At 37.4% G+C, this 25,691-nt stretch overlaps 1 protein-coding gene across 3 annotated transcripts in view; it reads left to right on the top strand.

Moving 5' to 3' along the window:
• csnk1g2b (casein kinase 1, gamma 2b) overlaps positions 1-25,356 on the top strand; it is a 39,039-nt gene extending 13,683 nt beyond the window's left edge. For 2 of the 3 annotated variants that reach the window (XM_067394705.1, XM_067394706.1), the window contains 10 exons: positions 8,567-8,636; positions 15,755-15,903; positions 16,086-16,320; positions 16,612-16,697; positions 18,401-18,485; positions 18,575-18,723; positions 18,876-18,956; positions 21,092-21,193; positions 24,413-24,519; positions 25,094-25,356. In XM_067394705.1, the coding sequence (XP_067250806.1) occupies positions 8,567-8,636; positions 15,755-15,903; positions 16,086-16,320; positions 16,612-16,697; positions 18,401-18,485; positions 18,575-18,723; positions 18,876-18,956; positions 21,092-21,193; positions 24,413-24,519; positions 25,094-25,148 (1,119 nt within the window). In that variant the 3' untranslated portion in view covers positions 25,149-25,356. The remainder of the gene's footprint in view (positions 1-8,566; positions 8,637-15,754; positions 15,904-16,085; positions 16,321-16,611; positions 16,698-18,400; positions 18,486-18,574; positions 18,724-18,875; positions 18,957-21,091; positions 21,194-24,412; positions 24,520-25,093) is intronic. The other variant, XM_067394707.1, reaches the window with a different exon arrangement.
• The last annotated feature ends 335 nt before the right edge of the window (positions 25,357-25,691 follow it).

Consider the following 25,691-nt stretch of genomic DNA (forward strand, 5'->3'; position numbering starts at 1 on the left):
AAGTGCAGACTAAAATAGATTTTAATATATCCATAGCATTCTCGTTCTGTGGGCTGCTGGCTGTGCAAACTGCCTTCTTTGGCCCATGTCAGCAATTATGATGGATCCCCACCTGGCTTTTCTAACACCTCATCAAAACATACATACAAAATTGGCATTGCAGATGCTCCTTGGGGCCCAGACGTGCTAGTTAATTTAGTTTGCTGGCACATTTTAGTGAATGTGGCTTATACACCTCCTTAAGAATCTCCTTCTTGATTTCTTTGCTTTTTGAGTCCACTTAACTACATTTCAAAGTTACCAATTTATTCCAGATGATTAGTTCATTGGAAATGTCAACACATGTAAACATTGAGGCTGGTTACCAGGGCACAGATTACATATAATCTCTGTCTTCAAGGTCATTATGTGGACAATCTCACAAATTGTAGGGTATTTCAGAGCAATAGATGACTTAACTGCTGTGAAATCACTCCTCTGTCCAATGTTAACCTTTTTAATCTTTGAAATAAAAAATGTTTTTAACATGACATCCTGTAAATATTCTCAGTTCCAATATGCTACTTTTGGAAGGTTATAGACCCCAATTTCGCGAGCCATCTCCTATTATTGGCTAATTGCGTTGCTAAAAGATAATGTGCATTGCTTTGTTCATCACAAGACAACTCTTATTGAATGTTTTTTTAATTAAGTAATGCCTGTAGCCAGTGATTCTTTATTCTCCATGTTAAGATGTTCTAAAGTCTTCTAATGGAGTAGATGAGATCATCGATTACATCTGACTGACAAGGATTAACTCCGTTCAGCCTCTCACAGTCGTTTTTTGGATTATATGTGTCGTAATGGAATGGCTGTAAAGGCACAGATCATCATATTAAAATGAGATCATGGACTCTTGAATTATTTCTGCGCAGTGGATTTATCATCTCTCAGACGTTTTAATGACATTAAAGCTTCAGTTTGTAGAAATGCTTTTCGTGGTTGTCCTCTCGTTTGCCTACAGTTGTCTCATTTGGGGAGATTGTACATTCACATAGCTCATTAAGTCAGGAGGTCAAAGAGGAAATGATACTGACCTGTTGATGTCATCGGTTACATAGATGGTGATATAATAATATATTCAGTGCGGGTGAAATAATAAATAGTGGAATAAGTCTAATACAGAGTTAACAGGAAATCAAATGTGACCCCGTTTATTTAATTACTTGTTTTTTGGTCTTATTATGAATGTTTTATGGGTAATTAATAAAGTTAATGTCATCTAGGCCCTCTTATTGTTCAATCACTCCTATCCTTTTCATATAGTAGCGACTACTTTTCACGATTCATTCAATTCCTGATAAAATAATTTTTTGTTGTTGTTGTTGAATATCCTATTTCTGTACTTTAAAATTTAATGTTTAATTCAATGTTTTACTTGTATTTTTATTCTCATATTTGCACAAGGCACAGTGCTCACATTAGGGACCTGTGCCAATGCCTTGGGTAACCTGTTTATAGCAGTGATTCATGATGATGCTCATTTGCATGAACAGAAATCGTGTGTCAAAAGTTTGCATGGAATTCACTAACTGCTTCAGATCATTTCCATCCCATTAAATATAAAACTGAAGGCAATTCAAAGTTATTGAAGCCTCTGGAAACTGAGGAAATTCCCATAGATTTGTATACATCATGGGTAGTCCTTGATGATTGGTTGATTTATATTAAGATGCTTAAAGGCATAGTTCACCCAAAAAAAGGGCAAACGAACAGTTGATGGGATCCAAAAAAATACAATGGAAGTCAATGGGGCCCATCAACTGTTTGGACATTCTTCAAAATATCATCTTTTGTGTTCAGAAGAAGAAAGAAATTCGTACAGGTTTGGAACAACTTGAGGGTGAGTAAATGATGACAGAATTTAAATTTTAGGGTGAACTATCCCTTTGATGTTTCAATTTAAGCTTGTTTAGATGTTTATCAGATGCTTACATCTTTGAGTTATATCAATGTGTTATTTTCCTCCACTTCCCCTTAACTGAGAGATTTGGATGGACATTCTGGTTTGCTTAATCTGTCCAATCCCTTCACTCTTCTTCCTGGAAAGAGCTGTGTGTCTGACCACTGTTACATCACAACTCAACAGATGCAGCTCTGCCCCGCTGTGTCTGCTTGTTTTCTGAGCAAGTAACATGAGCTGGATTGAACCATTAGAATCCAGAGTCCTCTTAGTCTGCAGTGTTTTACCTAACCTAGCCATTACTAACTCTACAAATTTTACCTTCCAAATCATTAGTAAACCTTTTAAAGAAATTAAAACTTCAGCATGTTATTATGGTAAAACTTTATATGGTTCAGTAGTTAGTTCATGTTAGTTAATACATTAACTAATGTTTAACCATGAGCAATACATTTGTTACTGTATTTGTTAATCTTTTTAAACATTAGTTAATAATAATATAGCAGTAATTGTTTGTTCATTTCACAGTGCATTAACTAATGTTAGCAAATACTCTTGATTTTAATAATGTATTGGTAAATGTTGGAATGAACATTAACAGAGATTAATAAATGCTATAGAAGTGCAGTTCATTCATTGTTAATGTTAACTAATGAACCTTATTCTAAAGCGTTACCTATATATTATTATATTATATTATATTATAATATTATATTATAATATTATATTATTATATTATATTATATTATATTATATTATATTATATTATATTATATTATATTATATTATATTATATTATATTATATTATATTATATTATATTATATTATATTATATTATATTATATTATATTATATTATTAAATAAATTAAATTAAATGCCCATGGGTCACCCATTAACACACCTGAAAATGAACTTATGATTTTTGCATTACCAGCCCAAGAGCTTTAATTACAGAGCCGTTACACCATTGAGGTCATGCTGGTCTTCGTTATGATCACACATCTGTGTTCAGGTGGATGCTACTAAACACTGGGCGCTGGGTGTTAGCAGGCCATGGGAGATTGAGAGGCCAGACTGCTGAACCCTGTAACATGACACCTTATTGAGGACTCGCTCAGTGTGTTCTGTTACAGGCCATTAACCACTGGAAAGTTTTTTCCAGGCAATCTCTCTTGACTTATATAAAGGGTGCAGGGATGGATTCTTTATAACAAAGAAAATGTGGGAGGGTGACAGAAGACTCGCTGTTAGTTTGGCTGCGAGAACTGATAGTCTTGTTGTTGGTGTTTACTTCTGTTTTCTCCTCTCTTCAGTTTTCAGAATAGCACATGTGCCATCTGTATTCTTACAGATTTCGATGATTTATGAAATGAGCAAATAGCTCATGTGACATTTGAGATAACTTTCTGTATGGTACTTAGATTTACTTTGTGTCTGTCTATCCCTTACCTCATTTTAAATATGGTTAATTTAACTATTTGTTGAACCTATACTTAAAAATAAAACTTGAATATTAAACAACTTTATTTATGGCCACATACACGATGCAATTAAATATTGCTATCACTTCTGTCTTGACTGCCACCACATCCTGCAATCAGTTGTCACTGACTGAAATATAAGTTATTCACTGATAATCTCCCTATTGAATGAGCAATGCTGCGTTCACACCGAACGCGTCTGGGGTGTCAAATTCGCGCCAGACGCGTCTAGTTGGACGCTTGAACATTTTGAAGTCAGACGTGTGTAAAATTCGCTCAATTTGCGCGTCTAAACCATAGACTGTAAAAAAATATGGACGTAGTGTCCGTGACATCACCCATAGAGTTCTGAACAGCAGTTTTGACGCGTAAATGAGGCCGCGGCCATCTTAGCTGCACGTGACCGCACGTCACTCGCGGATAACTGAAAATGGGCAAAGAGGCAGGACCAAAGTTGGATCCCATGCGACTTGTTGCTGAAACCACGCCCGCCCTAGCTATCTATCTTAGATACTATCTAAAATATTAATAAAGAAAGCAATATCATTAGAAAGTACTAAAGGATTACTGTCAATCTACGGTGATTTTTTACGATAACGTTATAGATGCTACAACAGGCTAATTCATTTGTGTGGGGTGTGCAAATAACTCAAATCAAATGGGATTTCATACCTTTATGAAATAGAGATCGCAAGATGAATCCAATCCGTGAAACTTGGGTAAAATATATATATATATATGTACCAGTTGTATATCTCTCAAATGTTCTCTCAAATTAATGAGCACCTGTCCAAAGTATAATTTTTCAAAATAGTGCAGCAGTTTTAGTTATATCCAAGCAGTGCTGTCGGAGTTGTATATCCTCCTGGTATTGTCATTGCAGTAAATCTCAGGAACAAAACTTTTAGCCAATGCCACGACGATCCAACAACGTGTGTTCCGCATGTGAGCACATGTACACAGACTGACATCTGTCTCGAGTATGCAGCAAGCCATATATTGTATAAAATAATCCAGAAAAAAGGCACAAATACGGCTGAGATGCCAAATTCAGTGGCTGAAATTAGCTGAGGTAACATGACTGCTCACAGACAGCAGCGGCATACCTGTCACTCAAGTGACCACGCCCTTAATTATGCAGAACTTTAAGGCTTAATATAATTTAAACAGATGAGCTATAAAAAAATTCACCCCCCTCAGAGTTGTCATGAAGGGCAAAATTCGCAGTATAGACCAAAACCACAATATGAACCACACTGTAAACGTAAATGTTTTTTTCTGCTGTAAACTTGGCTAATTTAACATGATGGTCAATGAGATTCTGCTCACTTCTGCAGCCTGTCCCTAGCGGCCAGTCGATGAATTGCAGTTCAATTCACTTCCGTATTGGCTTCACGAGAAACAGGGGGAGGTTGCCGCTTGGTCTAAACAAAGTGTGTTCAGACGCGAATTTGCGTCATGGGAGGGGCTTTCATCTCTTTCTGCACAGATCCTCTGAATAAACACATAATCTCGTCAGTTGGAAACCTGTAGCGGCAATTTAACTCTGTTATGCCGGCCGACTTTTGCTAGCTAGAAGGTGGGCTAGTATCAACGGCTAAAATCATGCAAAAAGTTTTACAACTAACCAGATTGTCCGATTTCTTCGCTTATTCTCTTCCAGGCAAGGTCCTTTTTATTCCTGTCTCGATAAAAATATAATGACACATCATAGAGCTCAGGGTGGCCACACACAGCGACATCTTTGTTCTGGTCTCCACCACTGATCACATCATAAACACGTTACTACCAAAGCAGAGTCCCTGATTGGTTAACGTGCCGCGAATTTACGCCAAAGTTCAGATTTTTCAACTCGGGCGTTTGGGCGTCAGACGCTCAATTCGTGTGTCAGCCGCGTGAATGCTCAATTCGCGCCGCAGGACACCTAGACGCGCATTTACATTGACTTAACATGTAAATCAGAAGCCCCAGACGTGTTCGGTCTGAACGCAGCATAAGCCGCTGCAACTGATTCTGTCAGTTTGAATTCAAGAGCTAAATCAGACCAATTTATGAAGGAATCATTGAGATATTTTTGTAAACTGGATCAACTTATTTACTGAAAATACAGCGTAAATGAGTACACCCCCTTTGAAAAGTAACATTTTAAACAATATCTCAATGAACACAAAAACAGTTTCCAAAATGTTGACAAGACTAAGTTTAATATAACATCTGTTTAACTTATAACATGAAAGTAAGGTTAATAATATAACTTGGAGAACAAAATTTTCAGTTTTACTCAAATTAGGGTGATGCAAAAAGTCTCTGGAGCAAAGCTAAATTTTAGACTACAAATGTCTACTAATTTAACAAGAATTCAAGCACAGGTGAGTCTAATTATTCATTACACAGGTGTCCAGCAGACAGATGACTATAAAAGGGTGTTAAAACCCCTTCCCATTTCATGCTGTCAGCAATGGCACCACATAGAAGAGAAATATCACAAGACCTGAGAATAAAAATATTTTTTTTACACCAGAAAGATGAAGGCTACAAGAAGATCAGCAAAGCTTTACTTATCAGTCAGAATACTGTAGCAAAAGTGGTACAAACATTTAAAAAAGATGGAACTGCAACCATCTCACAGAGACATCAAGGTCGTCCACGGAAGTTAACACCTCAACAGGAGCATCTTCTGATGAGAAGGGTTGAAGAAAATCGGAATGCAAGTTCTCTGCAGTTATCTAAAGAAGTAAAAAGCCTAACTGGGGTGACTATTTCCCATGACACAACTGCAGAGGAATGACATGCATGGGTGTCGTCCACGAAAGAAGCCTCTCCAAAAGCCCAGGCACAAAAAAAGCCCGCCAAGAGTTTGCCAGGGCCCATGCTGACAAAGATGAAGACTACAGGGACTCTATACTCTGGAGTGATGAGACCAAGATGTTTTTGGAATTGATAGCTTCAAAACTGTATGGTGTCACAAAGTTGAGTAATACAAATAAAAATGTATGATGCCTACAGTGAAACATGGTGGTGGCAGTGTCCTTATGTGGGGCTGCATGAGTGCTGCTGGTGTCAGCGAGCTGCATTTCATTGATGGCATCATGAATTCACATATGTATTGCTCTATACTGAAAGAGAAGATTCTACCATCACTCCGTGCCCTTGGTTGTCGTGAACTTTTCCAACATGACAATGATCCTAAACACACATCTAAAGCCACTGTTGGATTTCTGAAGAAGAACAGGGTGAAAGTGATTCAGTGGCTCCTGATCTGAACCCAGTCGAACACCTATGGGAATACTGAAGAGAAAAGTTGAGCAACACTCTCCATCCAGCATCCAGTCTCTAAAAGAGACTGTTGTGGGGTGTTGTGGGATGTACTCATTTTTGCATCACCCTAATTTGAAAAAAACTGAAAATTTTGTTGTCTAAGTTATATTATTAAAGGGATATTTCACCCAAAATGAAAATTTGATGTTTATCTGCTTACCCCCAACCAAGATGTAGGTGACTTTGTTTCTTCAGTAGAACACAAATGATCATTTTTAACTCCAACCGTTGCCGTCTGTCAGTCTTATAATGCGTGTCAATGGTAACACAATTTATAAGAGAAATATGCATAGACAAATCCAAATTAAACCCTGCGGCTCGTGACGGCACATTGATGTCCTAAGACACATAATGATCGTTTTGTGCGAGAAACCGAACGGTATTTATTTCTTTTTTTGCCTCTAATACACCACTATGTCCAACTGCGTTAGTGAGGTCTGATCGCGCTCTGACAACAGCAGTGATGTCTCTCACTCATTGAAGTATAAGAGCGAGACATCACTTCCATTCTCAAAGCGCAATCAGACCTCACTAACCAAGTGCTGAACACAGTTGGACATAGTGGTGTATTAGAGGTAAAAAAAAATTATATAAATATGTTCGGTTTCTTGCACAAACTGATCACTTCGTGTCTTAGGACATCAGTGTGCCGTCACGAGCCGCAGGGTTTCATTTGGATTTGTTTATGCATATTTTTTGACTCTTATAAATTGTGTTACTATTGACACGCATTATAAGACTGACAGACGCAACGGTTGGAGTTAAAAATCATCTTTTGTGTTCTACTGAAGAAACAAAGGGGGTAAGCAGATAAACATCAAATTTTCATTTTTGGGTGAACTATCCCTTTAACCTTACTGTCATGTTATAAGTTAAACAGATGTTATATAAAACTAAGTCTTGTCAACATTTTGGAAATTGTTTTTGTGTTCATTGAGATATTGTTTAAAATGTTACTTTTCAAAGGGGGCTGTACTCAATTACGCCAAGCACTGTATATGAAAAGAATGGTTCGGCCTTAAGTTTGACAGGTGATGGACTTGCTAAGCAGAGCTAGGGCAGATGTCATGATTTTCAGTGAAGACTGACTTAAATTTGGTCTTTTCCTCAGGCAAGGCTGTTGTAAGAATTCAGAGACTTATTTAATATTTTGTGCACAAGTCACTTTGACTACTTTTTGATACTTTTGTAATAGAACTATAATGTAGAGGATTTGCTCTCACATTTAAATGTTTTTGTCATTCCCAAAACTATACAAAATGCACACACACTTCCAAAACATTGCAATATGAGAGATTCTACATAACTGTTCAAATGTTTAGAGTCAGTGGGATTATTTATTTATTATTTTTGTAAAATTAATATTTTTTTAAAACTTGCTGTTTATCAGCAAATCCTGAAAAACTGATTTTAACAATGTATGATAGGGCCCATAATGTTTAACAATATTTCTGTTTTTTTTTTTTAAATAAATAAATAAATGTAGCCTTGGTGAGTGTAAGAGGGTGGAGATGTGTAATGTCTCATGATTTTTCTTGAAGAGCTATGCTAAGCTACTTCTGATTATCTTTGCTGTTAGCACAGAGGCTTATTTCTGGAGAGATTATGCCATTCTTATCACAAATGCACTAATATCACTGTTGCTGTGGTCTGTGAATTTTTTTTGTATTTAGTATTTAAGAAAATGTGATGTTGACATTACCTTTATCTTATACTAGCCTAAAGCTGTGGTTTATTGTCACATTTTTGTATGTTTTATATTTGAAATTCTCTGATAACTTTTCTATATTTCTCTAATGCCTAGTCTTTTTCTTCTCTTTCAGGAGCCAATCAAATCCAGAGCGCCTCAACTCCATTTGGAATATAGGTTTTATAAACAGCTGGGAAATTCAGGTAAGCCGCACAGCCTTTCGAGAATTGTGTGTTATATGGTTTATGAAAAAGTGCCACCTCTTCATCCTGTGTGAGACTGATCATCCTTCAGTTGTGTTCTGAGAATCATGGGGGCGGCGAGCTGCAACCTTTTGATGTGGCTTTTTCAACCATCAGCAGCAAGTGACAGTGAAAAGGAGGGTCTAAGATGGGATTGAGATTAAGTGGTTATAAAGTGATAGGTTACCCAGGTGAAGTCCAAGATGAGAAGATGTCATCAAGTTCTTATTTATTACGTAATGAGGTTATAATTGATTTTAAATCTGTGTGATTGGGCTGCTACTCCCAGCCATTTTTATTGTAATTACCATACATGTTGCAGAGCCAGAAGTCTGAACTTTGATCCTTTTAAGCCCTACAATGAAAAGGATGAGCAGCTTGTACAAATCCTTGGTGCATCCATCCATTTGATCACTGAACCGGAAGGTTGACTGGCATGAAGTGCGGCTCTTATTCACATCGACTCGTAGCCACCCTGCAATGCAATGATCTCATTCACCAAACGCCTGTCTCCAGAGCTGGGATCTGATTCCCTGCCAGATCACCGGAGCCACTGCTGCCACCCCTGCAACATTAATAGCCAGTGAAAGTGCAGGCGTGCAGGGCAGGCCCGCTATATTTATATCTACATGACTCCTCACGGCTGGGTTGCCATTATCGAATGTCCAGCACGTGACTGATTCCTCTCAAGAAGAAAGCCATATGTCCAGTAATATGCAAAGAGAAAATAAACATGGCCGGCTGTCATGTTTAGGTGGCTGCTGCTGTTTTGATCCAGATCTTTCACAAAATGGAAGAAAATGTAATCATTTATCTTTTATTGTTTGACTGTTTATTTGAGTCTGTCTTTTACTAAGTAATTTCCTCTCATAGTACTTCTATAAAATAGATTTAAAGGTATATTAAGAGGATTATTTGCACAAAAATGAAAATTCTGCCAGCATTTACTCAACCTCGTTATCTATAGGACTTTCTTTATTCTGTGGAACATTTTTTTTTTGTTCATACAAAGTCAATGGGGTCCAAAACAACAATGGTTCTCAGTTTACTTTTATTGTATTTTAATTTTTCAAAATATCTTTCATGTTCCACAAAACAAAGAAGTGCATAAAAGTTTGGTGAGTAAATGATGACAGTATTTTCATTTTTGAGTAACTTGTCCCTTTTAATGTTTTTTTGGTGGGGGATTTTAACTTATTTCTTTTATTTTGCCCAAAAAGTCAAACCTTGACCCTTAACTTTAGCTTTTCTTTTGCTTGTCTGCTACAGACTGATGTGTCTTGCAGTTCAGAGAGTGTTAAATTATCCTCCCTCTCTGATGCCTTTTTGCTGCTGCGTGTAGTTCATCCCGACTCTGGATCCAAGGCCTAAATCACAGGATACAGACATGGGATGTAACAAAAGACCACTAGGCTCAAAATGTAAAGAGATTTTCAGCCCTAACAGATGAATGCATCTTGAAAGTGGAAGAAATTTTTGTGCTGCTTTCTTATTCGTTGTAGAGAATTTGTTATTTTGAAATGTAGTTTTAAGTTACTCAACCTATGATTTCCAATGTGACACTGGATCTTACACAACCTTACCTTCTGGTAATGCATATCCATCACTTCAAAGTGAACCTTGCTTTCCAAAGCAAGCCAGCAGGGTCCAGTGATTCACAGTTGCAAAATCTGGATCTAAAGGTTTTATGATCTAAACCAGACCTCCAGCTTTCCCACAGAATCCTTTGAGAGGATCTGCCATTGTGAGACTCGTCTTAAGCCACTGGAGAACCTCTGCTCACTTCAACCTGCAGCTAAAGAAGAGTGTTAATTCTCTTATGTCCTGAAAAAAGACTCCAGGTCATGTTAGGATACTTCTTGGGGTGTGTTCCTCTTTCTAACTGCACTCCGAAATTCCAGTTTTATCATAAGTAGGATCTTTGCTTTGCCCATCAACAGTTTTGCACCTTAAATGTCATGCACTTTTATGCCTGTGTCAATTATTTAGAGCATGAGGTGTTTTAAAGTGCAATGAAGGAGAAATTGCTGCTGCTGTGTTCGTTTGTGTGTCTTGTTTTAAATGTTTAATTGCTATTGTGCTGCTGATTAAAGCTTTCAAGTTATTTTTAGCTGAGTTGCATTGTGTGACTGTGACTTGGTTAGTGGCTTTTCAATCGTTGCGTTCAATCTCTGACATTTGGGAAAAACAGGGTCAAGGCACTCTCTGCAGTGCAGGCTGTGGATGTTTTATGCAGCAGGGCAGATAATGCAAGCCCTCTCATCTCCTGAATCACACTGGGACCTGTGCCGGCCGGAACGATCACGTTTCAGTCCCTGATTCTTCTCCGCTGTCCCGCTAATGGAATCAGGCCCTTTTTGTTCTTCTGCTGCATGCTGAATCTTTAATATGCAAGCATTCACTCGGGCATGTGTGCTAACTTTGACATTCCAGTGCGTCTGCGCTGAAAGGACATGTGTTTGATGAACAATGAGTTGTGTTGTTTTCACTCGGGCTCTGTTAGTGATGTGAGCAAGTGGGTTTTGAAATAGCAGAAAATCTCCTTGTTGATCTTTAGCGTTGCTGCATAGAGGTTGTTAAAAGTGGAACAGTGTGCCACAGAAAAAATTCACAAAGCCCACGACAATTGTTGCATCCAAAATCAAATACTTCCCTATCGTATAGCATGCAAAAAACAGTACGCCAAAAGAGTAGTATGTCCGAATACATAGTAATTGAAAAGTACCCAGATGACCTACTACTTCGACTGATTCTGAAGTGTGCTTTCAGTGGACTGTTTATTGGCCCATGAGGCCACAGGCGAGGCTTTATAAATGGAAGTGAAGCGACAGAGCTGATGCTAGTAGGTCACGTGACCGTAACAACATGGTGGATGTAGTGCGTCAGAATAGTATTTAGTATTTTTTATTTCTACCTATTTTTAGATTACTTTTATTTGATTAAAATTTCAAATTGTACATCATAATGTTGTGATGCCTAAATTGAATTGACAAAAATATATAATTATTATTATTATTAGCATTTTATCAGTTATCTGCCATAACTTAATAATGATCAAATTATTGGTATTAGTTAGAATATTAATATCGGTTCATTCCTAAATGAGACATTTTAAAGGATTCAGAATTAAAATTTGATGATAATTTACTCACCCCCATGTCATCAAAGATGTTTGTCTTTTTCTTTAATCAAAAAGAAATTAAGGTTTTTGAGAAAAACATTCCAGGATTTATCTCCGTATAGTGGACTTCAGTGGGGATCAACGGATTGAAGGTCTAAATTGCAGTTTTAATGCAGCTTCACAAGGCTCTACACGATCCCAGACAAGGATTAAGGGTCTTATCTAGTGAAACGATCGGTCATTTTCAAAAAAAAAAAAAAAAAAAATTATATGATCATCTTGCACTAGCTCTGTGATGCGCCACACTTTACGCAATCACGTTGGAAAGGTCACGCGTGACGTAGGTGGAAGTACTGTGGTAGGGCGAAAAACATCTCATTTTCTCCTCCAACTTCAAAATCGTCTGACATTGTTGTTTTATCTTTTTTGTAAAGGCCGTTTGACTGATGTTCACTTTGTAGACACTGGATCGGTACGATTCGCCTACGTCAAGCGTGACCTTTCCAACGTGATTACGTAATGCCCATGTCAGGCCTCTCTGTTGTGCAGCTTTTTTGCGTACTGCAGGGATAAAATGGACTGCGCTTCCTCTCACAGCCCTACTTTTTGCCACTATAATTCAAAATTTTCATTTCTTTGGTATGATTTGAAACACTTCAAGAACTTGCGATGGCCTTGTTTACAATTCAAGGAAGTGTTTTAGCTGCGCATGGTTGTAATTTTCCTTCCTCTGATTGCCGAGTTGGCGTTGAGTTTAAACCTCGGATCTGGTGCTTTGATGAGTCAGCTTCCTGGCTGCAGTCTTGCCATGGGCACATCCATCATTACTGTGGTTTCCAAACAGATCCGGCTGGTTAAAGTGCAGGCAGGTGTGTGCGTGTGTTCGGCACCCCCACCCGTGGGAATGACGTTTGCCCGATCAGGTAAATCCTCCTATAATCCCCCTGTAGCTGGGCTTTCCTAGGCTCGTTGTCTCAGTGTGTCTCATGTGCCTCTGCATCTGACCATTGGGCCAAAGAACACACACACATGGGATCTGGCACAGGCGACCTGGAATTGAATTGGAAACACTGGCAGCAGTTAAGAACTGTGTGTCCTTGAAGTCTTGTTTTGTGGAGTCACAGCTTTTTTTTGGGACCACATAAAAAAAAACGTAATCCTGCACAACACCTGTTATTTGTACTAGACTATTTGCTTTGGTCTGTAACGATGCACTTTTAGTACAGTGTTTTTATTTTTGTGTGCTGCATGGTGCTAGGGGTGGATAATATTCTTGAAAATAAATATATTTTATTAACTAGATTTTAAATATATTAAAAACCTGGTTAAATTAGTATATATTGTATATTATTATAATTTAGATATTTTTTATTGACATAAGAAGGATGCCTTTATTATTTGTTTTAATTTTAATATTTGTTGTGACATTTTTAATTTTAAGTTATTTAAATATATCTGCCTGACATTTCAACCCAAGCATAAAAATAGGCTTCTCTCATTTTAGTTAATAAAAGTTTGCAAACCTGCCCTTCACTCCCTTCATTGCGAAGTTTTGCTGACTATATATAAGTACTAGATTACTAAATGAGCAGTATTAGTAATTTCTGAAGTTATTTCAGTTCTTCCCACAGGTTTGAAATATACTTGCGGTGGTAGCCGGGCAAAAAAATCCTTCTATTACCCACGGCACAAAAATAGTCTACTACATGTGACAAACAAATAATATGTGATTTTTAACAGTATTTTTATTTATTGAAATTAATTTTAATTACATAACATATTACATTTAATTACATACTAATATTATGCATTATTATGCATTGTAAATTATGCCAAATTACAGCATTTAAATGGTTTACATTTTCCTATGTTCTCCTTGTTGTCATATAGTGTCTCTCTCAGTCAATAAAAATGAATAATATGTGTTAAATAATGTTCTTAGTGTTTTCTTCCTGTGGGGGAGACTACAATAATTTACTATGAATTAAATGGAAATCAAATTAAATACAATTTATTGTGTAACCAAAATACCAATAATGCCCAAAAGAAAAAGAAAAAACGTAGCTTGTGACTTTTAATTATAAACAAGCCCGAAATACACAGGTACTCTTATTTTGAAATGTTTGTACTATTGCAGGCTGATCCTTCAGATTCTTACAACCGTAAAACGTTTTATATAAAGGCCATAAAGTAGACATTGTAATAATTCATCAACTTGGGTTCATTAGCAATGGCTTGGCATAAATCTGCGCTTTTCATTGATTGAGAATCACTTTGAAGCGCTGTCTCGTGAGCTTGTAGAACTCGCAACAGCACCGCCTTGTGACTTTGCAAAATGCAGCGCACGTGGGAATGCTAGCGGGAGTAAACTATTGTGACGCACACATAACGAGCAGGTATGAAACGACTAGTTAATCGAACGCGGATGGTTTCATCATCTTGGGCGGATATAAGAGGATAAAAATAATAAAAGCAAAAATGTGTCTTGGAATATACTTGGGCGGCCGTTATTATATGTGGGCGGCCCGCCCAAGTAAAGTCTATGTGTGGGAAGCACTGTTTACTCTGTACATCTCCATGTTCAATAGTTGCAGCAGGTAAGAAAGTTTGATGTTAGCTGCAATATCTAAGGGGATGCAACCTTTTTACTTTAATATACAAGCTCTTTGATTGAATGGCCTTTCCCCGTCATAAAGCACTGTTTTGCATAATTGCGGGTGAAACTGAAAATTTATACAAGTGTATGGAGCTTCAGCTGGTATATCACCCACCCCTACTGTGCTGTATATCATTAGAGGTCTCAGTGGAATCAAAACAGTCCTGTTGAATGATGTTCAAGTCATCAGCCCCGCCTTCATTAACCTTTCAGAGTCATGCCCATTTGCTGTGCTCTCAGTACTTACTGTGGAAGAGAACGTGCTGCGTGCATGGGATAGATCATCTGTTTTACAGCCCTCTGTAAACCCATTGAGCATAAGATAGTCGCTGCTTTAATGAATTGCATGATGTGCTCTCTCTCTCAGGGCTTGTTAGTAATGTTTTGTTCAAGGTGTTGTCATTATGGGTCTTGTCAGAGACTGTGGCCTCTACTGGCTGTGAACAGGAGGCTAAACATTTGATGGTGTTAAGAAAACAAAAGCTTATTAAGGACAAAAGCTTATTAAAGGTACAATATGTAAAATTTTTGCAGTAAAATATCCAAAAACCACTAGGGTAGTGTTATATTTTGTCCAGCTGATTACAAACAATATCTCTAATGTTTTCAACTACTTGTAAATCATGAGAAAATTCCCATTCTAAACAGTGACACGGGGCAGTGCAGTCGCCTGTCAATGACATCAGTTACCTTTGTTACTGCCTTTACTGATGTAGAAGCCACATGACAACAGTGCTGTGGACAAATGCGGAAGTAGTGTCTAGCGTCCAGCAAACCACTAGCTTGCTTCAAGCAGTTCCTTATTTACTTCTTGCATGTTTCATGGTGGATTGTGTTACTTATTTATGGAACATAATTACTGTTTATCTGCTGCTGGTTCTGTCGACAAGGACAGCTCCCGTAAACTCATGACCGGAAAAGCGGAAGCGGCGCCGGCGACTGTCATAATAAAAGTCCCGCTGCTCGTGAGGCGTGTGTTGATCAATCGCTCCAGCTCCTCGTTCAGCTCCCGCAACACTCGGTCCTGCTCTGCTTCATACTACAGTAACGTTAATAATCGCATCCACGAACATGAGTTCTTCCAGACTCCAATCCCTATTCTTTTGCACCGTCCGTTGAGATGGAGACCACATGTCCCAAGTTTCCGCTTGTTTTGAATAGGCTTCTAGCGACCTCTAGCGGAAAAAAATATCACAAATTGTACCTTTAAATGTGAATGTTGAGTGCAAATTCTAAGTTTGAGATGTGAGATTCTACGTTTGCATTTTACTGGGTTGTTAAATACTCATTTTGTCTTTGCAGAGGGAGTCCCTCAGGTCTTTTACTTCGGGCCTTGTGGGAAGTACAACGCTATGGTTCTGGAACTGCTTGGGCCCAGTCTGGAGGACCTGTTTGACCTCTGCGACCGCACTTTCTCCCTCAAGACCGTCCTAATGATAGCTATTCAACTGGTAAGCATCCGGTCAGAGAGCCAGTTAGCCTCAGTTTTGGCTTGTCGCATACATTTAGGATTTCTTTTGGCTGTTTTCTAAATGATTTCTAGGAATCGTTAAGCTCTGTCATGTTTTTGTGGTATTTTTTTATGTTCTTTGGTGCTGAATGTCCTCAGCCACAATCTTTCATGTTTTTTCAGATAACACGGATGGAGTATGTTCACACACGGAGCTTGATATATCGAGACGTCAAGCCAGAGAATTTTTTGGTGGGGCGGCCGGGGTCTAAGAGGCAGCACACCATTCATATCATCGACTTCGGGCTTGCCAAAGAATACATAGACCCCGAGACCAAAAAACACATCCCATACCGAGAGCATAAGAGCCTGACTGGCACTGCCCGATATATGAGTATCAACACACATTTGGGAAAAGGTATGCACGCACACACTATAAATTCACATCTTCTTTCATTTTCCTACGTTTTTTTTTTTTTTTTTCCGGATGTATTTTTTAAACTGATTTCTTGGGAGAAGGGGGAAAAATAATAAAATCACCAACCCACCTTAAATTACATAGGCAAGTTCACTTTCCTGAGTGACTCATATTTATGTAACCCACTTAAACATGAAGTTTTAAATATATATCCGTCTCATTTTACGGCGAAAATGTACCTGTTGCGTCCATCAGTGTAACATAACAGTTGTTGTTTTTCTTCCCCCTCAGAACAAAGCAGAAGGGACGACCTAGAAGCACTGGGCCATATGTTTATGTACTTCCTAAGAGGCAGTTTGCCCTGGCAGGGCTTGAAGGTTTGTACTTTTCTACCTCCTGACAGTCTGTACATCATATCTTGAAAATGTTTCTCCATTTTCATATCTTCACCTCATGTTGGAAAGTGTTTTGAATCAGTCAATCAACTTTATTTATATAGCACATTTAAAATAAAACAAATGTTGACCCAAAGTGCTTTACAAGAAAGACAAAAAAACAGAACAATAAAAACATGCACCATCTCAGCATATAAGAAAGACTGTTCAAAAGCTAGAGGATAAAAAAGTTAAGTATGATTTATGGGTTTTTAGGAGTATGATTTGTGTGAGGTTAGCAATTAATTTAGCTAACCTCACATGGACCGGGAGACTATTCCAAAGTTTAGGACCTATTACAGAAAAAGCATGATCACCTCTTGATTTATATTTACAACAAGGCACCTTTAAAAGTAGTTTTTCAGAAGAATTAAGTGCTCTAGAGGGAGAGTGAAGGAAGATGAGATCACTAATATACTGGGAAGCATGACCTTCTATAGTGCCTTATAAACGTAAATGAAAATATTTAAATCAATCCTAAATTTCACAGGAAGCCAATGTCAAGATGCTAATATGGGAGTAATATGGTCCCTTTTTCTCGTACCAGTGCTGCTGCATTTTGCACCAATTGCAGGCAAGTTAACGCAGTCTGGGGAAACCAATGTACAAAGAGTTACAATAGTTTTTGGAACCTTGCAACATTTTTTTGTGGAATTAATAAAGTAATCCACAGGTTTCAGGGGTTTTTTTTATGTACACTGCTGCTCAAATGTTTGGGGTTAGTAAGATGGCTGCATTTATTTGATCAAAAATATAGTAAAGCTAGTAATTTTGAGAAATATTATTACAATTTCAAATAACTATTTAATAATTTATTATATTTTAAAATGTAATTTATTTCTGTGATGACAAAGCTGAATGTTCAGTCTTCAGTGTCACATGATACTTCAGAAATCTGTGAAATATGCTGATTTGGTGCTCAAGAAACATTTCTTATTATTATCAATGTTGAAAACATTGATAATAATAAGATAATAAGATGTTGTGCTTCTTAATACTTTTGTGGAAACTGAGATACTTTTTTCAGGATTGTTTGATGAATAATTCAAATGGGCAGCATTTATTTAAAAGGTTTTTTCTAACTTTATAAATGTTTCTACTGTCACTTTTGATCATTTTAATGCATCCATGCTGAATTAAAGTAGTAATTACTTAAAAAAAAAAAAAACCTTACTGACCCCAACTTTTTGTACGGTAGTGTAACTGAGAAGTGTGATGACATGGCAACAAATGCAGATATCAGCTGCTCGTGTTGTACTTCAGTTGCTCAGCCATGTGTCATAGTGTAAGGAGTCACATGGCTTTAGCGGTTTCTTCTGAACGCACACAGGTGTTAGAAGCTCTGCATTTGCCTGCTGAAGTGCTGCCTCTCACACCATTGTTAATTCATCACTTAAATTGATTATATGGAAAAGACATGACAGTAGGGTGAGAATGAAAAAGTACATGTAAAAAAAAAAAAAAAAAAAAAAAAGAGTAAAATGATCTCGCTTTGTGTGTGCGTCATCACCTATTCAATAAAACTAGCCACAGGCAAAATCTTGCTCTGGATTTGTGTGTTGCACATGCTTAATTACATTTCAGCCAGTTTTTTTGTCACTTGTGAGGAGTTTGTTGGTGGGAAATCATCTGTGTTTCCCAAACAGGCGGACACACTGAAAGAGCGATACCAGAAAATTGGCGACACCAAGCGAGCTACACCGATCGAAGTGCTATGTGAAAGTTTCCCAGGTTAGTGCCATCGATTTTGTTATGTCAGGCACAGTAGTGTGTGAAGCGTTTCGCTGAACTAATGCCATTTCTGTTTTTACACACTGTAGAGGAGATGGCCACCTATCTGAGATATGTGAGAAGACTGGACTTCTTTGAGAAACCAGATTACGACTACCTGAGGAAGCTCTTCACAGACCTCTTCGACAGGAACGGCTACGTCTTTGATTACGAGTACGACTGGGTCGGCAAGCCTCTTGTGAGTGTTTGTTTCCTTCACAGGCACTTCCTCAATTCTTTTCTTGTGCACTTTAACTGTCAAATGCCTTTGTCATGCTGTGTTGGGTTTATTTGTAAGTGTATGCATGCGTGAGATGTGCTCAACGATGAGATCATTGTTGTCTCTTTCAGCCGACACCTATAGGCCCCATCCCCACAGACACACCCCAGCCGAGCAGCAGAGACAAAGCACAACCGCAGACCAAAAACCAGGTGAGTCGGGTGCACAAATAAACTCTGTCAGGTGAGTATATGTACCTCAGGGAAGTACACAATACATCTTACCCTAGGTGGTCGTATCTCATTCGCTCCGTTGCAGTGTAGGTGAGTCCAGGATGTATCTTACTCACTCAAATTCATGGCCAGATACAACATACCCGCTCTAGGCTAGTGTTCTGCCCACTTTTCCTCTTTTGACATGTGATCAATCAAAATATGCCCTGACTCTTTTGGACGTACAGATTGATTATAGAGAAGAAGTTGTCAGAGGAGTTGCTCGAGTTTTGTGTAATGTTACAGTTGTGTAACACTTTCTGAACGTCATTCCTGTGAATAATTAGTGGAATGGAAGGCTGGTTAGTTGTGCCTTGCTTGGTGTAAACAAATCCATTTTAGTGGCCAGTTGCTTAGAGACAAAGTTTCCTGCTGCCGAATCAAAATGCTTTTGGTTCAGCAGTGGTATCTGCACTTTCTGTGGAGCATAAATGTTCTGACTGGAGATGCTGAAAGGCCATAAATATGATGTTCCTGCATCTGTTTGTATTTGTCCTGATGTAATGATGATTGTGACAATATGGACAGGGCAAGAATGTCTGGATAATATACTACCGGTCAAAAGGTTTTTTTGAAAAGTCTCTTATGCTAACCAAGGCTGCATGTATTTTGATCAAAATACAGTAATATTGTGAAATATTATTGGGTCATTCCATGTCATCTCAACCTGAGGTCCCTGGCTCAAATTTTTGATTTTGTTAATACTTTTTCTGTAGAAACACAAACATAAATAGTGATGAAAGCCAAAATATTACATTTCACAGATGTAATCCACTATTTTGTAGAGGGGGGTCAAAATGACCATTTTCATCTGAGATTTGGAGCCAAATTAGAAGGGGTGTTAGAATACATATACATGTTACATATTTTACATATTTTAAAATGTAATTTATTCCTGTGATTCAAAGCTGTCTTTTCGGCTGCCATTACACTCTAGCTTTGAATGTCACATGATCCTTCAGAAATCATTCTAATATGATGATTTGATGATTAAGAAACATTTCTTCTTATTGTTGAAGTGCTGCTTAATGTTTTTGTGGAAACGTACATTTTTATGGATTTTTGTTTTTGTTTTTGAGCTAAAAAGAACAGCTTTTTTAAAAATAGAAATCTTTCATAAATGTCTTTACTGTTACTTTTGATCAATTGAATGCATCCTTGCTGAATAAAATCATACATTTCTTCAAAAAAAAAAAAAAAAAATCTTACTGACCCCAAACTTTTGAAAGGTAGTGCACATTTCAGATTAGCCTCTGTCCAGACATTGCGTACTTGCCTTCATTAAGCCATTAATAGCCATTAAGGCACATGCACCATTTCTTTGTCGCGCATCCATGTTCCAATGAAATCGCAAAATAACATTTAGCCAACATGTGCATCAGTTTTTCTCAGTATCCATCATCTAATAAACAGAAATGTTCTTCAGTGCAACACAGAACGCCACCCTGGAAATTTAGATTTCATTGTGGTTCATCCATTCATTCCTATGAAATCTTTAAATGAAATGTATCAGATGCTTCCTGATTCACATCCACTGTCATACAGTTGCAATTTTGCTTGGTTTATTAAAAACATAATGCTCAGAAATCTTAAAAATTTCAGTTTAACCCTTGGAGATGAGTACCTCTGCATTCCATTTTATGCTACAAAAGCATAAAATGAGCTTAACAGTCTGGTGAAAGATTATCGTGTATGTGCCCCTCTGCTTGTGCTCGCATGTCTTTTAAAAACAATGTTAAGAAATGTGTAATGGTCGAGTTCATGTCATTATTTGTAATATCTCACATTGATTTCTAATAGAAGTCTTTCTTTATTCTGCATGTTTGCTTTTATTTTTGTTTTCCTCACTCTGATTTTTCTTTATTTCCATTAGTTAGTGAATGACACAATTAACTTTTATATTAGTAATTGAGCAAGCTTCTGCATGTGAGATGTCTCCTTTTTAATGTTTAATTTTTCGTTTGTTTGTGTTTACTCACCCACCGGCCCCTTCCCATCGTACCTCAAAATCTCCACCTCAACCCGCCCCATTCTCCACGCTTTCCTACCCAAAATGCTCTTCCACTGTCGATCAGTCACCTGAACTCAAAGGAAGTGAGTCCCATCCCACTTCAGTGACCAATAAGGAGACTCTGGGGTCGCATCTCACGGGCGAGAGGCTGGGGGGCTCAGTGCAGGTACTGCTTGCGCGTGATGCTACTTTTTAGTGAGCATGGCTGCTTCTCTATCTGCTTTTCGCGCACTCATTCATCTGTGACGCTCAGCTTGGCTCCTTTAGGGTCCGAACACGCTACAGATGGCGGCAGTGCCGTTCCTTGGAGATACCGTGTGTTTTAAATAGAAGCCATCAAGCGTTTTAGTTGGAGAGCAGCTCACAATGTGATAAGATCTAATGGATGCTGATAGATTTGAAAGAGAAACTCTTGTATAGTAAAGGCACTTGATGAAACACATGTGCCACCTAGTGTTGGTTTTTGGAATGATATCCTGTTGTATAACACAGGTCTTCTGTGTTTCATCTCATATCTTTAAGATAATTTTTTTTTTTTTTTTAATGAATTTAATCATCCTCAGCACAGGGTTAATAAAGTTTTGGGTTTACCATTTTATTTTTATTTTCAATGATTTTTTCAATTTAGTTTTTGTTTTCAGTCTGTTCTTCTAGTTATTTCAGTTGTTTTTTTAGTGCCAAAGTTAATGCAGTAGCACTGTCTAGAAGTCTTTTAGTGCTGTCTAGAAGTATTGACACTGCCCTAGCACAAAGATGCCAGTTCCTCAAGTTTTACAAAATGGCTTTCATAGGGGTTAAATATCATTCAGGCCCAAACAAACCCCTAAAAAGTTTTTTTTGAAAACAGGAATGTTGCAGTATAGTCACATGTTTTCTGCCATTAATGTCTCATTTGAATGATCACATATTCATTGTATCCTTTTTATTTTTCAACGCGGAAGTAAGGTGTTGTCTGTGAATGTGCGAGACTTCCGATTTATTAGCCACTATAGGGAAATAACGAGAAGAATATCAAAGTGCAGTAAACTGTAAAACTGTCAATACATTTGAATAATATGGTAAGAAATACCAGTTTGCAATATCAAGCAGCATAACAAGCTGTTTTGTACTGCTAAAAAACACTGGACACCAGACACATTAAATTTACAAATGGCTGTGCCCGCTCTTACGTGAAAAATAAGGTGGATAGACGTGCACATATGTGCAGGAAACAGTGTTTCCATATGTTCTTTTAGCCTACAGGAGAATACACACACACACACACACACACACACACACACACATTGTATAAACTATTGATTCATCAGAAAGACATTAAATATAATGGTATAATCTTTAAAGGATTAGTTCACTTTCAAATGAAAATTACCCCAAGCAGTCATCCTAGGTGTATATGACTTTCTTCTTTCTGATGAACACAATCGGAGATACATTAATAAATATCCTGACGTGTCCAAGCTTTATAATGGCAGTGAATGGGGGCAATGAGTTTGAAGCTCAAGAAAGTGCATCTATCAATTATAAACATACTACAAATGGCTCCAGGGTGGTTAATAAAGGCCTTCTGAAGCAAAGCGATGTGTTTGTGTAAGAAAAATATCCATATTTAACAAATTATAAAGTAGAATAGCTAGCTTCCACCAGACAGCCTTCTGTATTCAACTTACAGAAAAAGCATTACTGACACTTGTTCCCTAACACTAGCACTACCGGAATTCCATAACTACTAGAACTGCCAATAGCGGTCATTTTGACTGTTCATACCAGACAGCAGTGAATGTCATTTTTTTCATGTTATATTTACTTCAAAGCTTCTATGGTCATGTTTAATGAAAAATGTGGGGTAATTTAAGCATACATAATATAATATGTTCGTGATATTATTGTGTAAGAGCTACTAGACCTCCCACAAAAGTGCATGCCGCAATTTGCTTTCTGCAATTTGCATCCGGCAAGCTGGAGATCAAAGTTTTTCACCGCAGTTAAAATGTTGTTTTTGAAAGTCAAAATGTCAACAAATATAAAATGAAGCAGAATATTTCGTTAGATAAAAACATATTGTGAATTTTGGAAATGATTACATCTGTCTTTATTCAATACATTTTGACTTTTGGAGTTTACAATGCTTTAGCATTATCGGAAATGTTTGGACCACACGAATCGGAAACAATTTTATGCAGCCTCTAATGAAATCTAGAATGAATAAATAGTTCTGTTATATTAGGACTCAGAACCTCAGAATCAGTGTCAGACGAACTGTCAAGAGACCAAGAGACATCGCTCTCTGCTCCTCCATCAGACTCTGCATCATCAATGTTCTCAAGCAAGGATAAAACCTCAGTGACAGTCATTTTCTTTCTTGTTGCCATTTTGACGGTAAAGCTAAGTTTTAGCTTATCAAAAGCATACAAAACTGCCAGAGAAAGGTTGCTAGGCAACAGCTACGCACATCTTTAACCGCGGGAAAAAGCGCTGAGGAGATACGCCTGCAATATGTGCGGTCAAATTGACCGCTATGGCCATTCAAGGTAGAAATACTCAGAACTCTTTTGTGTTTTGAAATTTTAATAAAATAACAATGTTAAAATAAAATTTACATTAATTTAAGAAAAGTCATGGAACTGTAGTTATATGGGTTTTATTTCAACAAAGTTATTACATTGCAAATCTTTAAAACGGTCAAAATGACTGCCTTGGTAGTTCTAGTGCTAAGTTGAATACGGAAGGCCTTGGATGTAGTGTAAGCATTTTGAACTGCGAGAGGCATTGCATGTTCAAGGTGGTCTGGTGGAAGCTAGATATTTTACTTTTATAATTTGTTAAATATGGATATTTTTCCTACACATCGCTTCGCTTCAGAAGGCCTTTATTAACCCCCCGGAACCGTGTGGAGTACATTTATGATGGATGGATCATTACAAAGCTTGGACACGTCAGGATATTTATTAATATATCTCCGATTGTGTTCATCAGAAAGAAGAAAGTCATTTACACCTAGGATGGCTTGAGGGTGAGTAAATCTTGAGGTAATTTTCATTTTAAAGTGAACTAATCCTTTAAGAATGATTGTTTTGGTTGCAAAGGAGTGTTTTAGTTAGTACTTTGTTTTGTGTGTATCAAATGTTATTTTGATAAAATAAAAGTCGGTGCATGTGTTTTTTAGAGTATATCACATACTCTGAAAGAAGTGCACCCTTTTGGTCTAAATCTTCAATCTTCTTCAATGTTTACAATTCACAGTTTTCAGTACTTTACTATAATAGGACACATATGGTTCTAGAGTGAATTATGACTTTACATTTTTTATGTGAAATCAGAAAGCAATTGCTTCAGTTCTGGTGATTGTATGAAATGTTTATATTGTTTCTGTCTGTGCGATCCCCAGGTCATGAGCTCCACAAATGGAGAGCTGAACACAGACGACCCAACCGCAGGACACTCCAATGCTCCCATCACTGCACCCGCTGAGGTAGAGGTGGCAGATGACACAAAGTAAGTCTCTCAGATGTGTTCCTAGTAGGCGTTCACACTGCTGGGTGCCCCAGCTGAATATAGATTTTGAAATATAATCACAAATGGGATGTAAACCTGGTAAAAATAATAATAATAATAAAGTCAGTTTTCTTTCTATTTTAAAATTAACGTTGTGCAGGTTAAAACATTTGAATCCAAATGGCAGAGAATAATGCATCTTATCAGTTGTTGACACTTTTCCATGCATTATTTTCTTTATATTTTTATTATACCTGTATTTGGGTGACTTGAGTACCCTTGAGTACTGAAGACTGCTGTCTTCACTCCCATTGGTTGTAAGTTCTCATTTGCATAAATACGTCACAACGCTGGATATGCCAGTTTTGCATCACTGTAGCTCATCAACTCTAATTGAAAATGAATTATGTATGTTCATTTTGTCTTCTCATATTGCTGTATGAATGTCCCTGTACCGATTTAATGTTCCTCATTATGTCTCTCTAATTTATAACCTAATTCTACTTATCAAGACATTTGAATGGTGTTTTTTTTTTTTTGGGTCTTGTAATTTTTGCTCTTGATTTTCTTTCAGGTGCTGTTGTTTTTTTAAGAGAAGAAAGAGGAAAGCTCTTCAAAGGCACAAGTGAAGCTCACTCTTTGAAAAGAACTTGATACATTCTGGTCACTGTTAAGTTTGAAATGCAAGCAAATACACAGATCTCTCTCTCTCTCTCTCTTTCTCTGTCCTTCTGTCTATATCTCTATTTCTGTTCCCATCACACTTTCTTTCATAGATGCTTCACCACTTAATGGAGTGCAAAGGAATGTTGTTGACTGTCCAACAGACTCTGGTTCCTTCAAAAAAAGAGAATAAATGAAGATATATGATACAAGATGTGTAAAAAAAAAAAGGAAAAAAAAGAAAAAAAAAAAAGATGATAATAATAAAGAGATCACACATAAACATTCAAAAAGATAAAAAGAACATGATGATATGAGAGTAATTGATTATATAAGGTGTGAATTAAAAAAAAAGATGCTGTTTGACACGGTGTATACTAGATTCCATGCAGAGCATTTATTGTTCATTGATCAGGGGATGAAACATCAGTGAACGGATGATTGTGATTTAAGTTTTCTTAGAAATAATTCTTATTTGTGACAAAAGCCTGAGGGCAGGAGTCGCCTCT

Source organism: Chanodichthys erythropterus, chromosome 9, assembly GCF_024489055.1.
Source record: "Chanodichthys erythropterus isolate Z2021 chromosome 9, ASM2448905v1, whole genome shotgun sequence".
Classification (NCBI taxonomy): domain Eukaryota; kingdom Metazoa; phylum Chordata; class Actinopteri; order Cypriniformes; family Xenocyprididae; genus Chanodichthys; species Chanodichthys erythropterus.